The 13,306-nt window shown below is 39.6% G+C and overlaps 1 protein-coding gene across 5 annotated transcripts in view; it reads left to right on the forward strand.

The window, feature by feature from the left end:
* Positions 1–4,162: 4,162 nt before the first annotated feature.
* TDRD5 (tudor domain containing 5) overlaps positions 4,163–13,306 on the forward strand; it is a 100,883-nt gene continuing 91,739 nt past the window's right edge. For all 5 annotated transcript variants that reach the window (XM_077157131.1, XM_077157130.1, XM_077157132.1 and 2 more), the window contains exons 1-4: positions 4,163–4,262; positions 4,947–5,184; positions 5,789–6,196; positions 7,809–7,999. In XM_077157131.1, coding sequence (XP_077013246.1) covers positions 4,953–5,184; positions 5,789–6,196; positions 7,809–7,999 — 831 coding nt within the window. In that variant the 5' untranslated portion in view covers positions 4,163–4,262; positions 4,947–4,952. The remainder of the gene's footprint in view (positions 4,263–4,946; positions 5,185–5,788; positions 6,197–7,808; positions 8,000–13,306) is intronic.

Here is a 13,306-nt window from a genome sequence, read left to right on the forward strand (position 1 = left end):
CAGGCACCACCATCACCCCCACCTCAAAATGCCACCATGGACGACAAAGTCAATGTCAGACAGCACAACTGCAACCTATTTGTAGCACAAGCATTGGAAACTGCTTAGAACAGGGCTTCTCCAATTTTAGCATGCATGAGAACCATCCCAATGCTTATTAAAACAAATTGTGGCGCTCCACCTCAATTGCTGTTTCTGTAGGTCTGGTGTGAGGCCTGAGAATCTGCATTTCTAACAAGTTCCCAGGTGCTGCTGATGGTCAGGGACTACATTTTGAGAACCCCTATCATGAAGGTAAAATAAAAATCTTTTCTAACTATCCATTTAAAACATTCCTTTTCAGAGCACTTATTATTTGACATTATATGTTATACATTTGTTTACTGCTTTCCTTGGGAAGCTCCATGGGAGAGAAGCTTTGTTTTGTTCCCTGTTGCAGCCCCATCTTTGAGTACAGTGCCTGACACATATGCGGAGCTCAAAAGATATTTGTTGCTTTAATGAATTACACACCTTTTGGAGAACATCAGCCAAAGCTGAAATCATGCGAGTCAAAGAGGTCACCCAGGAAGAGGGGGAGGAATAAAAAGGAGAAGGGACAAGGAAAGTCCCTAGGGATATGTGGACATTTAATGGGATAATAGTAAAAACTCAATGAAGAGAGATTTTCAGAAAGTAGGGAGACACCGAGAGTAAACAGCAGAGATTGTGTAAGATAAATGGATTGAAAAGTCTGACCTGTAAGTTAGAAGGCCATTGGTGATTTGAGTGAAATTAATTTGAGAGGTGTCCAGTGTAGCAGGCTGATTGCTTTGGATTGAGTAGTGAATGGTGGATGAAAAAGTGGAGGAAATGAGTATAAACTGTTTAGCACATTTGACCATGAAGAAAAATTAACAGCTATATATAAAGTCAAGAGAAATGCCCCTTCTAATTTTCTGGGTGTGCGTATGTAAGACAAAAGGGATCAAAGCATAATTTTGTTACAGAAAAGGAATCTGTGAAGAGATGTTGAATATAATGTAAGAATAAGAAAAGGGCAAGATCACAGCCATAGAGACGTTGGGGGCATAGAATCAATAGTAGGACGGACATCCCTCTCATCCTGAGACCAGAAGTAAAGATGTGAGGGTGGCTAATTTAGAGGCCAGGCTAGCCAGTTGAGGGGTTGATGTAGGAGAGTCTCCATTCTCTCCAGCAGTCTGGAGTGAGCAAAGTCGCTTTTTTGGGGTTGGGACAGGAATTGTAAGAAGGATGGCAAAGGCTTAGAGTGATTGCTTTAGGAAATGGGATTGAACAATGGCCACCAAATGTCCCCAAACTGGATCTAATGTAAAGAACTGCAGGGGGCAGAAATGCTGCACTGGCTCTATTGTGTGCCTCTAAATCACCCCACTCCACACTATGTTCTTCAAAATATTCTCCCCTCAACCTTGTCATAAGGCATATTAATAAAGGAAGTTCCAGATGCTTTAAAAAAAAACCAAAGCTCTTTTTTTTTTTTACGAGTTTTCTAAGACAGGAATTCTGGTAGGATCAGCTGCAATCAAAATACACTCCCAGACACAAGCAGGGACAGGAGGAAACCAGGTGGAGGCAGTTAATTACCAGAAGAAAAGTGGGCTTTGGCCATAATAAGCAGCAGGGTGGAAAACAAATTGGCCTGACCCACAGAGCTCCCTGGTTGTGGTTAATTAACTACAAGATCCCAAGGAATGAACTCAGTAGGCAAACCACTAAGTCTTTTTGATTTGTGTAACAACAAAAACCAACACACCAACAAGACACAACTCTAAGTCTGGGGAACAGAGACTTCTCATGGGTGAGAGAGACGGTCCTGAATCCCAGAACTAAATCAGATCCCAGGACTTCTTGAGCACTGGCCAAGTACCCATGAAGAAGGATGCCGCTGAAACGCTAAACCTAAGGACAGCAAGCCCTCCCCTCAGCTTTTCCCCAAAGGCCTTGAGATTCCTTATAGATACATGCATTCGAGAGAAAGAAAAATCCAAACTTTTCAGTGACTATCACCAACTCCGAGCTAACACTAATTCCTGGGGACCCTAAAGGTCACGGTTTGCCATCAACATCATGAGCCTATGGGAGTTAGGGATAAACGAACTGAACTCTGGCCCATGTTCATCTTGAGGCCAGGCTAGTGGAATGGTAAGTTTGGCCTATGGTTATGTTCCCAGCTGCCAAGTGAATATAGTTGGAATAGATAATCTCAGCAACTGAAATAATTCCCACATTGGCATTCTCACTCATGGAGACAGGGCTAGTCTAATAGGAAGAACCAAGTGGAGTACCAAAATAGTACACTGAATGCATTCCCTATCTCCAGAGAATTACAGAGTTGAATGGTTCAGTGGTAGAATGCTTGCCTTCCATGCACGAGACCTGGGTTTGATCCCTGGACCATGCAACCCCCTCAAAAAAAAAAAAAAAAAAGGGTGAAAGATGCTTTTCCCATTCCATTTCCCCATTTCCCTTCATTTCCTAGGTTGGTCACTACAAAAAAAAAAATGGGTCTTGGAGAATTACAGTGTGTTTTTGTAAATCCAATCCTGTGGTGACTAACTGTAGCTACTCTTCTAACAGGGGTGTCCTTACTAAAGCAGTCTCAAACAGTCATTGACACCTCTTTGCAGCTATTGACTGGGATTCAGCTCCAAAATATCTTTTTTAAAAATTATGCATCAATAACTTTTTAGGAAAAAATTTGTTTTTATTCTTTCTTATGTCCTTGGTCATTCATGTTTATATAATCGCTTCTTCACTTTAAAAACAGAACCATAATTATACCTTTCTTAGAATTAGTGGGAAGAAAATTAGATAGGCTATGTAAAGAACACATAGTAGGTGCTCATTAACTGTTACCTATTATTATCTCAGATAATTAAGGGTAAGAATCTGTGATAAACTTTTTGGTTTATTGTTCATTTTGCAGTAGTCATTCAGCTAGATGATAAACTTTCTGAATCCTTGCATAACTGAAAATATCTTTATCCCCCCCCATTTGCATACTGAATTTAGGTAAAGGATTCAGGTTCCGCTTTGAAGATGTTGCTCCATTGATAAATTCAATACTAATCTATTTCTCTCCATGTAAAAATCTCTTGATTCCCTTTCTCCTAGGCTTTGTTTGGGACTGGACCTTTTTTTCATTAATTCTTCTGAAGACTCAGTGGATCCTTTCAACCTAAAGACTGTGTTATTCTTCAACTCTGGGACATTGTCTTCTTTTTAGTCCCTGACCAATATTCTTTGTTGTTTCTTTCTATAACTTCTGTCATTCGAAAATTGGAATGTTGGGATCCATTCTCTATGTCTCATAAGTTCCCTTTTTGTTAGTTTGCTGTTCAGCCTCATCCATTTTGCGATCAACCCATATTATTTCTGTCTTTTAGCGATTCCTCAGTATTTCTGGCTCATTCATGGTCCTTTCTGTTCTTTATCTTCCATCTCTCAAACTACAGCTTTCTGATTTTCAAGGACCTTATTATAAATCTGGCTGATTCACCTTCTCAACAAAACATCTAAACTTATCCTCAAATTATTTACCCCAAATGCATCCACTTCTTTAGCCCCTCCCTTTCCCCCAACTCTTTTAACTCTAGCTTCACCTGTAATGTCTCTACTAATTCAAGAAATCCTCCTCGCCCTACCTGTTTCTCTCTTCCGGGAGCCAACTTGCCTTTCTTTTCCACTAGCTTTGCAGTGGTTCGCAACCTAGTATCAGAATTGCCTGTAAATTTCCCCAAAGTAACATAAACCTCCTGTGTCAGAATTTCTGCTGACCAGAGTTGGGCATCGCCCCCTTCAGCTCCACAGGTGATTCTGATGCACGGCCAGGTTAAGACCCACGCGGTCTGGGCTTCCTCCGGCCGGAAGGTGGATGCCGGAGTCCTGGCGCCGCGGCCCAGCCTCGCGTCTTCGAACCACGTCGAGAGAGGTCGGCGCGGGCGACCCCGGAAAGCGGCCCACGCCGCCTGGGAGCCCGGAATAGGACTCGGCCATTCGCCTCCGCGGCTAGGCTGACCCCAGACTGGACCTGCTGAGGCCCGTCTGGCCCAACCGTCCCACCCGCCGCGCGCTCTCAGGACAGAACCCAGCGCCTCGCGCCCGAGCCGCGGGCCTGGGGGCACCAGTGCGCAGGCGCGCGGGGTCTCCTCCGCAGCTGCTGTTTGCCTGCTGCTGGGAGGGCGCCGGTGATTCTTCTCCCGCCTCAACCGCCTCGCCGGCGCGGGAGGACGAGACGGGTGAGGGGGTCAGCCGGGCAGTGCTGACCTGCCCCTCTCCTGCTTCCTTTTTCACCCCAGATCGCGGGAGCTCCCGGGGCCCCACTCCAGCCTGGGGCGGAGATACGTTGCAGGCTGGGGCAGGAAAGAGCCTCGCCGGGAAAGTGGGGAGGCGCGGGTGTAGACGAGACCGCTGACCCCAGATAAGGGGAAGCGGGAGCCTTCCTGTGGGTTTGGGATGGTGAGGTATTGCAGGTAGGGGCGTCGTTACAGGGAGCCCTCTCCTTCCTTAGCATTGCGAAGGCAGTTTTGTCTTTGCCTGGTTTTCCCTTCTTGGTTCCCGAAGAGTAGACAGAGATTCTGAAACGGAGTTTGCAGAAAAGGATCAGACCCCAAACAAACCAAAGTTAAGGCTTCAGCAAACTAATAAACCGAGACTGGAACTCAGAGTTCTCACACACTAGCCAGTGACATCAAAACAAAACAGGTTGAGATTTGAACTGTGTGTTGGAACGGGCAGGGGTGGGGGGGTGTGCAGTAGGCAGACCCCAAGTACCCTCACAGGATTGTTTCTCCCTTAATCACCTTTAAAACTCACACCTCGGTTGTTTGTATTCCACTATCAGTCATCTCACATTTTTTTTTTCATCTTGGGTTTCCCAGCTTTAACTCATGAATGATGATGTTTCCGTCTTAAATTGGTAGGGTGCAATGTCTGAACAAGAACGGGTACAGGAATGCCTGAGGAAAGAAATAAGGTCACTTCTCATTTCCACCAAAGATGGTTTGACCCCGCAGCAGTTGGAAAAGGAGTATGTTTTAATGGTTGGTAACCATCTGCCATTAAGAATGCTCGGGTACCGGTCCACCATGGAGTTGGTGCTGGACATGCCTGATGTTGTTAGTGTCTGCCCCTGTGGGAATGGTACTGTTATCCTGAAAGGTAGGTGTAAGATTTTGAAGGTCTATAAACCTTGTGAGAAAAATAATCACTTAGTAAAGAATTATTCTAGCTTTGCAATTATCCTGTGTCCTGGGCAGTGGATTTTAAATTGGGGGGGAGGGTCACACATAGCCTTTGAGGTTCCCAGCCTAGTTAGAACCTTGGTAAAATGAAGAAAGCATTCCAGAAAAACGTGCATTCACAAAAACTACATTTTGTATAAGACTTCAGGTTATGGCACCTTACCTCAGGGGAAAATAGAACAGTGGGACTTTTTAATTATAAAATCGTGTTTTAAATTCTACAAAGCTTAAGAAAACCCTGGAGGGAAATTTGTTGTTCATCCTGAGTTTCAAACCCTTCAGGAGTCAGTCAGCAGTAGTGATGATACATTGAGTTTTACCTTTCTCTTTTTATCTGCTGCTGGAGAAGCCAACAAGCCACGGTCCAAATGCAAGGAATGGAGGAACCAAGGGTTCATATTTATTGTGCTACCTAGATAAACAAACCTTGGAGAATTAAAAGTTGTCTGTATTGCACAGATACAAAAGATAAAGAAGCCTGCCACCTAAATATGATTTCTTTTTTTTTACCATCTATTTAGCCATTCCTGACGAATCCACCAAAGGAATAGCAAGTTTAGTTGCAAAACAGAAGAGCAGCCATAAGGTTCGAAACTCCATGCAGAAGGGACGGGGCAGTGTTTGCTCTGGGCCCGCCTGTAGGCGCCCAGTACCGTACAGAGGAAGGGTGCCCCCTATTCTTCCAGCTTTTGTGAAGAGTGAGTTGAGAGACCTCTTGGCGTTATCTCCTGTTCTCCTTTCTGATTTTGAAAAGGCTTTTGCCAAGCGATTTGGACGATCGTTCCAGTATGTGCAATATGGATTCCTCTCTATGTTTGAAGTGCTGAATGCAGCTTCAGATGTCATTTCTGTAGAGCAAACCAGAGCAGGTTCTTTGTTGAAGCTAAAGAAGAGCATATCGGAAGAAAAGCAGCGAGGATGGCCAGCAGGTAAGCATGCTAGCGTTAGTAACTGTACTGTGGATCACTGAATTTCATAGCAGTGCTGTTTTCTTCTGCGGCCCATGCAGAGGCATATGTAATGGCTAAGCACCAAGAGTTTGGAGCCACACTGAAGTTGAACCAGGCCTTTACCACTTGCTAGCTGAGTGACCTCAGGCAAGTTAGTGTGCCTGAGCTTTAGTTTCCTCATCTCTGAACTAGGAATAGTAATACTTGCCATTTGGGATTGTGCTGAGGATGAAATGATATGTGGTCTGCAAAGTGCCTGGCCTGGTGCCTGGTGTTTATAAGCCTACAACAAATGACTTAACTATTATAGAAGCACAAAATTAACTCTATCTAGATGATTGCAAATGCACATTAGTTATATATATTCTTGTAAAGAAGACATACTTGGAAAATGAAAAGTTTCAGAGAGAAAGTAATACCGGTTAGTGGCATTAGCCCATCTCTTCTTTGTAATATCATTGGAGATATCCTAGGAGATGCTTCAGTAATTTGCATAGACTAGCCCCTTTATTTGTAAGGCATTTTCCTTAGGTTCTCATTACCATACCATAGACAGGCTAGATGAGTAATCCCATTTTACAAATAAGAAAACCAAACCTCAGGAAAGTGATTAACATTTCCGAAGTCCTAACACCCAGCTATTATGACTGCTCATCCAATGCTTTTCTACCTAATTGCTGCCTCTCTTAAAAGACTGAGAGGGCACATGTGGTCATTTGTAAAGTCTCTCCAGACCCTCTATATTTTGAACAAAGAGGGAACCTGTTTGGAAGAATTGTAATGCCTATTCAGGGGTTTTCTTTTATATACAGAATCCAAATTTAGATTAATAAAGGCGAACCATGAGAATGTGTCAAGAGTTTACAAACCAGTATTTAAACTATGGTGAGTGATACAGTTTGTAAAGGAAGGATTCACACACTCTGATCAGGGAAGGCTCTGGGTCCACTGAGTGTTCATAGTCTAGCCCTAACTAAACCTTATTAGTACTCTTGAGATGCTCAAACTTTGGGACACTCATGCTATCAAGCTTCCAAGAGGTTGAGTTGCATAAGGCATTTTGCCAGTTTATTGAATACTGTCATCAGGATATCCTGGAAGGAGTTGTCTTTTGGGGAGGGTGTGTGTGAAAGAGAGATCTATTAGAGAGGTCCACTAATAGACCTTTCATGTTTTACGACAGAGTACACCTCGCCAGTAGTATTCCCCTTCCCTGTAAGTCTTGGGCAACAACATTTATACTTGATAATAATATTCTTTGTTTTGTAGCTCTTTTATTCCCTCCATGTGGTACTGAGTGATTATCCAGTTCTAAGCTGCCTCCTTACTTAAGAGATTTTTTTGGTCTCCTAAACAAGATACAACTGTTTTTACCTATTGACTCCATCTGCAGGTGACTTTCAGTGGAGTTTTCTTCTATAGACAACTCATAATTACATTTTATTGCCTTAATATGAGAATGCAAGCTTACTTTCCTTAGTTTTAAGTTCTAAGTTGAGGGCAGGTAGCTCACAGTAGCCTCTATATAGTGCCAGCAGAAAACAATCTATAGATTCCTAGTGATGTTTTCTCTGTTCTTAAATTGCAAAAGGTAAACATTTTGCCCATCCGTTCAGAATGAAGCAAGGGTCATACTCCACAGGCTCCCCGGTAGCAAAAGCACACTTTTCAGAACGCTCTTCGCACACAGAACCACCCAAGCAAATATTGAGCCTGGAAAAGATCTCTAAATCGAAGGTAGTAGAGACTTCAAGACTGAATCACACTGAAAAATTAAACCAGGTAAGTTATCTGAATTTGGAGAAATAAATATAGGCAAATGTGTTTTCAGTTAGAAATGCTTGTCACTTAGAGCTCATAGAAAAGCTGGCCTTTTTAAACATGGAAGTTGTTAACTTTCATGTCTGACTAAACTTTTCCAGTGGTTCTGTGAATCAGAAAAAAATGAGAGGTGACAGTGAGAAAAAAGAAATCAACTCTGTGGTTTCAATAATTTTCTACAGATAGCTTCCAAATTTGTCTCTAGTTCCAGCTTCTCACCAAAGTTCTAGAAGCATTTTTGCAACTACCTCATGAATATCTTGACCTTAATGGCAGGCCCTGGGTGCCAAAATGCATGTGTTTTTCCGAGAAACAATGCTGACAGACTTTGAATAAAACTGCTAGGGTCTAACCCACAAAGACCAGGTTAAGTTAGCAAATAACTTAAAAATTTTAGTTTAAGACAGAAAAACATCATATTTCTAGAACTTAAAAAAAAAGGTTTGTTAACATAACTTACATATAGTAAAATTTGCTCATTTTAAGGTTACAGTTTGAGTTATGTCAAATGTATATTTATTAATGCAATCCCCAACAAAATCAAGAAATGGAACATTTCCATCATACCCAAAAGTTCCTTTATGCCATTTTGTAGTTAACTCCTCCTCCCACACAGCAGCCATGTATAACCTCTGACCTGTTTTCTATACCTAATTTTATTATTTTTGGGGGGGTACAATGAATGGTGGTGGTGGTAGGGGCACATTTCATTCTTTTTCCATGTGAGTATCCTGTTATTGCAGCACCATGTGTTGAATTTTTGTTTGTTCGCTTGTTTTGTTTTTGGGAAGTGTGCGGGTGGGAAATTGAACCCGGGTCTCCCACATGGCAGGCAAGAATTCTACCACTGAACAACCCTTGACCCCCTCTATACCTATGATTTTGACCTTCCAATAGCTTCATATAAATGGAACCAAACAGCATCTAGTCTTTTGAGATTTATCCATGTTGTTGTGTGTATCAGTAGTTGGTTCTTTTTTCTTAAGTAATATTCTATTGTATTGATCCGCACAATTTTTTATTCATTTCCCATTATGTAACATTTGGGTAGTTTCCTCTTTGGGGCTTATGAATAAAGCTGCTCTAAACATTCATACAGAATACTTGGTGTGGGCATAGACTTTATTTCTCTTGGGTAAATATCTAGGAGTTGGATTGCTATGTCATGTAGTAAATTCATGTTTAACTTCATAAATAGCTGCCTAACTGTTTTCCAAAGTTACTGTACTATTTTGCTTTTCTATCAGCTATGTATGAGAGTTCTAGGAGTTACACATCTTAACATTTGATATTGTCAGTTTCTAAAATATTAGCCATTTGAATGGTTGTATAGTAGTATCTCGTGGTTTTAAGTTTCTCTAATGACTAATAATGTTGGGTATCTTTTCTTGGACATATCTGCCATGTGTATATCTTCTTTGAGGTATTTATTCAAATCTTTTGCTTGTTTAAAAAAATTGGAATCTTGTCTTCATAGTGATTTGGAGAATTATTTATATATTTTGGATATAAATCCTTTTTCAGAGATATGTTTTGCATATATTTTCTCCTGGGCTGTGGATTGCCTCTTAATTTCCTCAGCCCTATCTTTTGAAAACCAAAAAGTTTTCAATTTTGTTGAAATATAATTTATTTATATTTTTCTTTTATGTTTCTTGTTTATTGTATATTTAGTAAATTATTGCTTAACACAACTTCATAAAAATTTCCCCTGTATGTTTTATTTCTTATATTTAGGCTTATTTTCCCTGTCAAGTTAATTTTATATATGGTATCAAGTATAGATCAAAGTTATCTGCATATGGATGGCCAGTTATTCTGGCACTATTAGTTGAGAATGACTATATTTTGTTTCATTGTACTATTTGGTTTCCCTTATTGGCATCTCAATCAAATCAAATCTTGACCTCATGCATGTGTGGGTATATTTCTGGACTGTTTTTTGGCTTTGATTTACATGTGCATCCCATGCCATTACCACACTGTCTTGATTACTGTGGTTTTATAATAAATCTTGAAATTAGATAAAGCCTTTCTTTTTCAAAGATGCTTTGGCAGAGGAGTTATAAAAGAGAGATCGGATTTAACAAATGCGTATGAATTTTGATGCTATTATAAATTGTATTTTCAAATCGATCATTACTAGTATGTAGAAAATCAACATTTTTTGCTTCTTTGTTTATTGACCTTATATTCTGTGGCTCTGAATCAAGCCCTTGGTAAACTCAATTCTCTAATTCAAATAATTCCAGTAGGTATTTTGTAGAGTCTTTACAATTTTCTGTATAGGCCATCAGGCCATCTCAGAGTAAAGACGGTTTTACTTTTTCAATCTATATACCATTTTTTCTTCCCTTTTTGCACAGGCTAGAGTCTCTTGTATAATAAGGACAGAAATTATAATAATAGAAATTCTTACCTTATTCCCAACAATAGGGGAAAAATAGTCTTCTGTCATTAATTACGTTAACTCTTCTTTAGATGCCCTTTATCAGGCTGAGGAAATTTCTTTTTGTTCTTAGTTTGAGAGAACTTTATAGATGGACGGATGTGAATTTTGTCAGTTTTTTCCCTCTATCCATCAAGATGATTATGAGGCTTTTCTTTTCAGTCTATGTATATGATAAATTACATTGATTTTTGAACATTAAGCCAACATTACATTGCTGAATTAACCCCACTAGGACATGAAGACTTATCCTTTTTTATATATTGCTTGACTCCATTTGCGAAGATTTTGTTAGTTTTATGTTCTTAAGGAATATTGATCTGTAGTTGTGCTGGTTTGAAAGGGATTATGTACCCTAGAAAAGCCATGGTTTAATCCTAATCAATCTTGTGGGAGCGATGGTTTCTTCTAATCCCTATTCAGCACTATAGGTTGGAAACTTGATTAGGTTATCTCCACGGAGGTGTGACTCTATCAGTTGTGGGTATTAAACTTGATTAGATGGAAACATGACTCCACTATGTAGGTGGGTCTTGATTAGCTTACTGGAATCTTGTAAAAGAGAAGATATTATAGAGAGAGTGCGCTTTTGGATAAGGATGAGAAAGCCACAACAGAGCAGAGCAGAGCCATGAGGCCAAGAGAAGCACGGAGTCCACCAGCTAGCAGCCTTTGGAGATAAAGAAGGAGAACACCCCCGGGGAGATCCAGGAAGCAAGAAGCCAGGAGGGAGAGCTAGCAGACTATTGCCATGTTCTCCATGTGCCCTCCCAGTTGAGAGGAAACACTGAACTCATCAGCCTTTCTTGATTTGTGCCCTTGATTGTGTTCCACTGGGCAGTCCTTCTGTCTCTGTGCAAGTACCATGCTGTTTTGACCACTGTAAGCTTTAAAGTCATGAAGTGATAGACCTCTCAATTTACTCTTCTTTTTAAGGATATCTTTAGCTGTTCAAGGTCTCTTTCCCTTCCATATAAATTTGGTAACTAGTTTTTTCAAGTCTTCAAAGTATGTTGTTGGGATTTTGATTGGTACTGAATTGAATTGTATTGAATCTGTAGATCACTTTGGGTAGGATTGACATCTTGATAATATTCAACTTTCCTATCCATGAGTATGGAATATCTTTCCATTTATTTAGGTCATTTTTAATTTTTTTTTTTAACAATTTTTTGTAATTTTCTGTGTATAAGTCCTTTAACATACCTGGTTAGGCTTATTCCTAGATATGTAATTCTTCTGGTTGTTACTCTGAATGGAATTTTTTTCTGTAGTTGTCACCTCAGATGGGTCATTGACTGTGTATAGAAACATTACTGAATTTTGTGCATTAATCTTATATCCTGCCATTTTGCTGAATTTGTTTATTAGCTCAAGTAGTTTTACTGTAGATTTCTCAGGGTTTTCTAAGTATAAGACCATATTATCTGTAAATAATGAAAGTTTTACTTCTTCCCTTCCTATTTGGATGCCTTTTTATTTCTTTTTCCTGTCTAATTGCCCTAGCTGGTACTTTTAATACAATGTTGACTAATAGTGGTGACAATGGGCATCCTTGTCATTTCCCCGATCTCAAGGGGAATGCTTTCAATTTCTCATCATTAAGTATGATGCTGGCTATGCATGTTTCATATATGCCCATTATGATATTGAGAAAGCTTCCTTTGATGCCTAACTTTTGAAGTGTTTTTATCAGGAAAGGATGCTGGATTTTGTTGAATGCTTGTTTGGCATCAATGGATGTGGTCCTGTGATTTTTCCCTTTTGATATGTTAATGTGCTGTATTACTTTGATTGATTTTCTTATGTTGAACCACCCTTACATTCCTGGTATGAATCATACTTGATCATGATGTATAATTATTTTAATGTGGTGTTGATTACAATTTGCTAGTATTTTGTTAAGAATTTTTTATCTAGGCTCATTAGGGAAATTGATTTGTAGTGTTCTTTTCTTGTATCATCTTTATCTGATTTTGGTATTAAAGTGATATTAGCTTCATAAAATTAGTTAAGTGGCATTCTTTTTCCTTCATTTTTTTGGAAGAGTTTGAGCAGGATTGGTGTCAGTTCTTTTTGAAAACGTTGATAAAATTCTTCTGTGAAGCCATCAGGTCCTGGGCTGTCTCTGTGGGAAGATTTTTTTGTTTGTTTGTTTTCTGCAGTTTTTTTTTTTAATTATTTTTAAAAAAGTTTGACAACAAATGAACAAAAACATTCTTAACATGATCATTCCATTCTATATATATAATCAGTAATTCACAATATCATCACATAGTTGCATATCATCATCATGATCATTTCTTAGACATTTGCATCAATTCAGAAAAAGAAAAAAAAAGACAACAGAAAAAGAAATAAAATGAAAACAGAAAAAAAATTATACATACCATATCCCTTACCCCTCCCTTTCATTGATCACTAGAGTTTCAAACTAAATTTATTTTAACATTTGTTCCCCCTATTATTTATTTTTATTCCACATGTTCTACTCAACTGTTGACAAGGTAGATAAAAGGAGCATCAGACACAAGGTTTTCACAATCACACAGTCACATTGTGAAAGCTATATCATTATTCAATCACCTTCAAGAAACATGGCTACTGGAACACAGCTCTACGTTTTCAGGCAGTTCCCTCCAGCCTCTCCATTACATCTTGAATAACAAGGTGATACCTGCTTAATGCATAAGAATAACCTCCAGGATAACCTCTCAACTCTGTTTGGAATCTCTCAGCCATTGACACTTTGTCTCATTTCACTCTTGTGGGAAGATTTTGATGACTGGTTGGATCTTCCTACTTGTAATTGGATGGTT

This window comes from Tamandua tetradactyla, chromosome 4, assembly GCF_023851605.1.
Source record: "Tamandua tetradactyla isolate mTamTet1 chromosome 4, mTamTet1.pri, whole genome shotgun sequence".
Taxonomy (NCBI): Eukaryota; Metazoa; Chordata; class Mammalia; order Pilosa; family Myrmecophagidae; genus Tamandua; species Tamandua tetradactyla.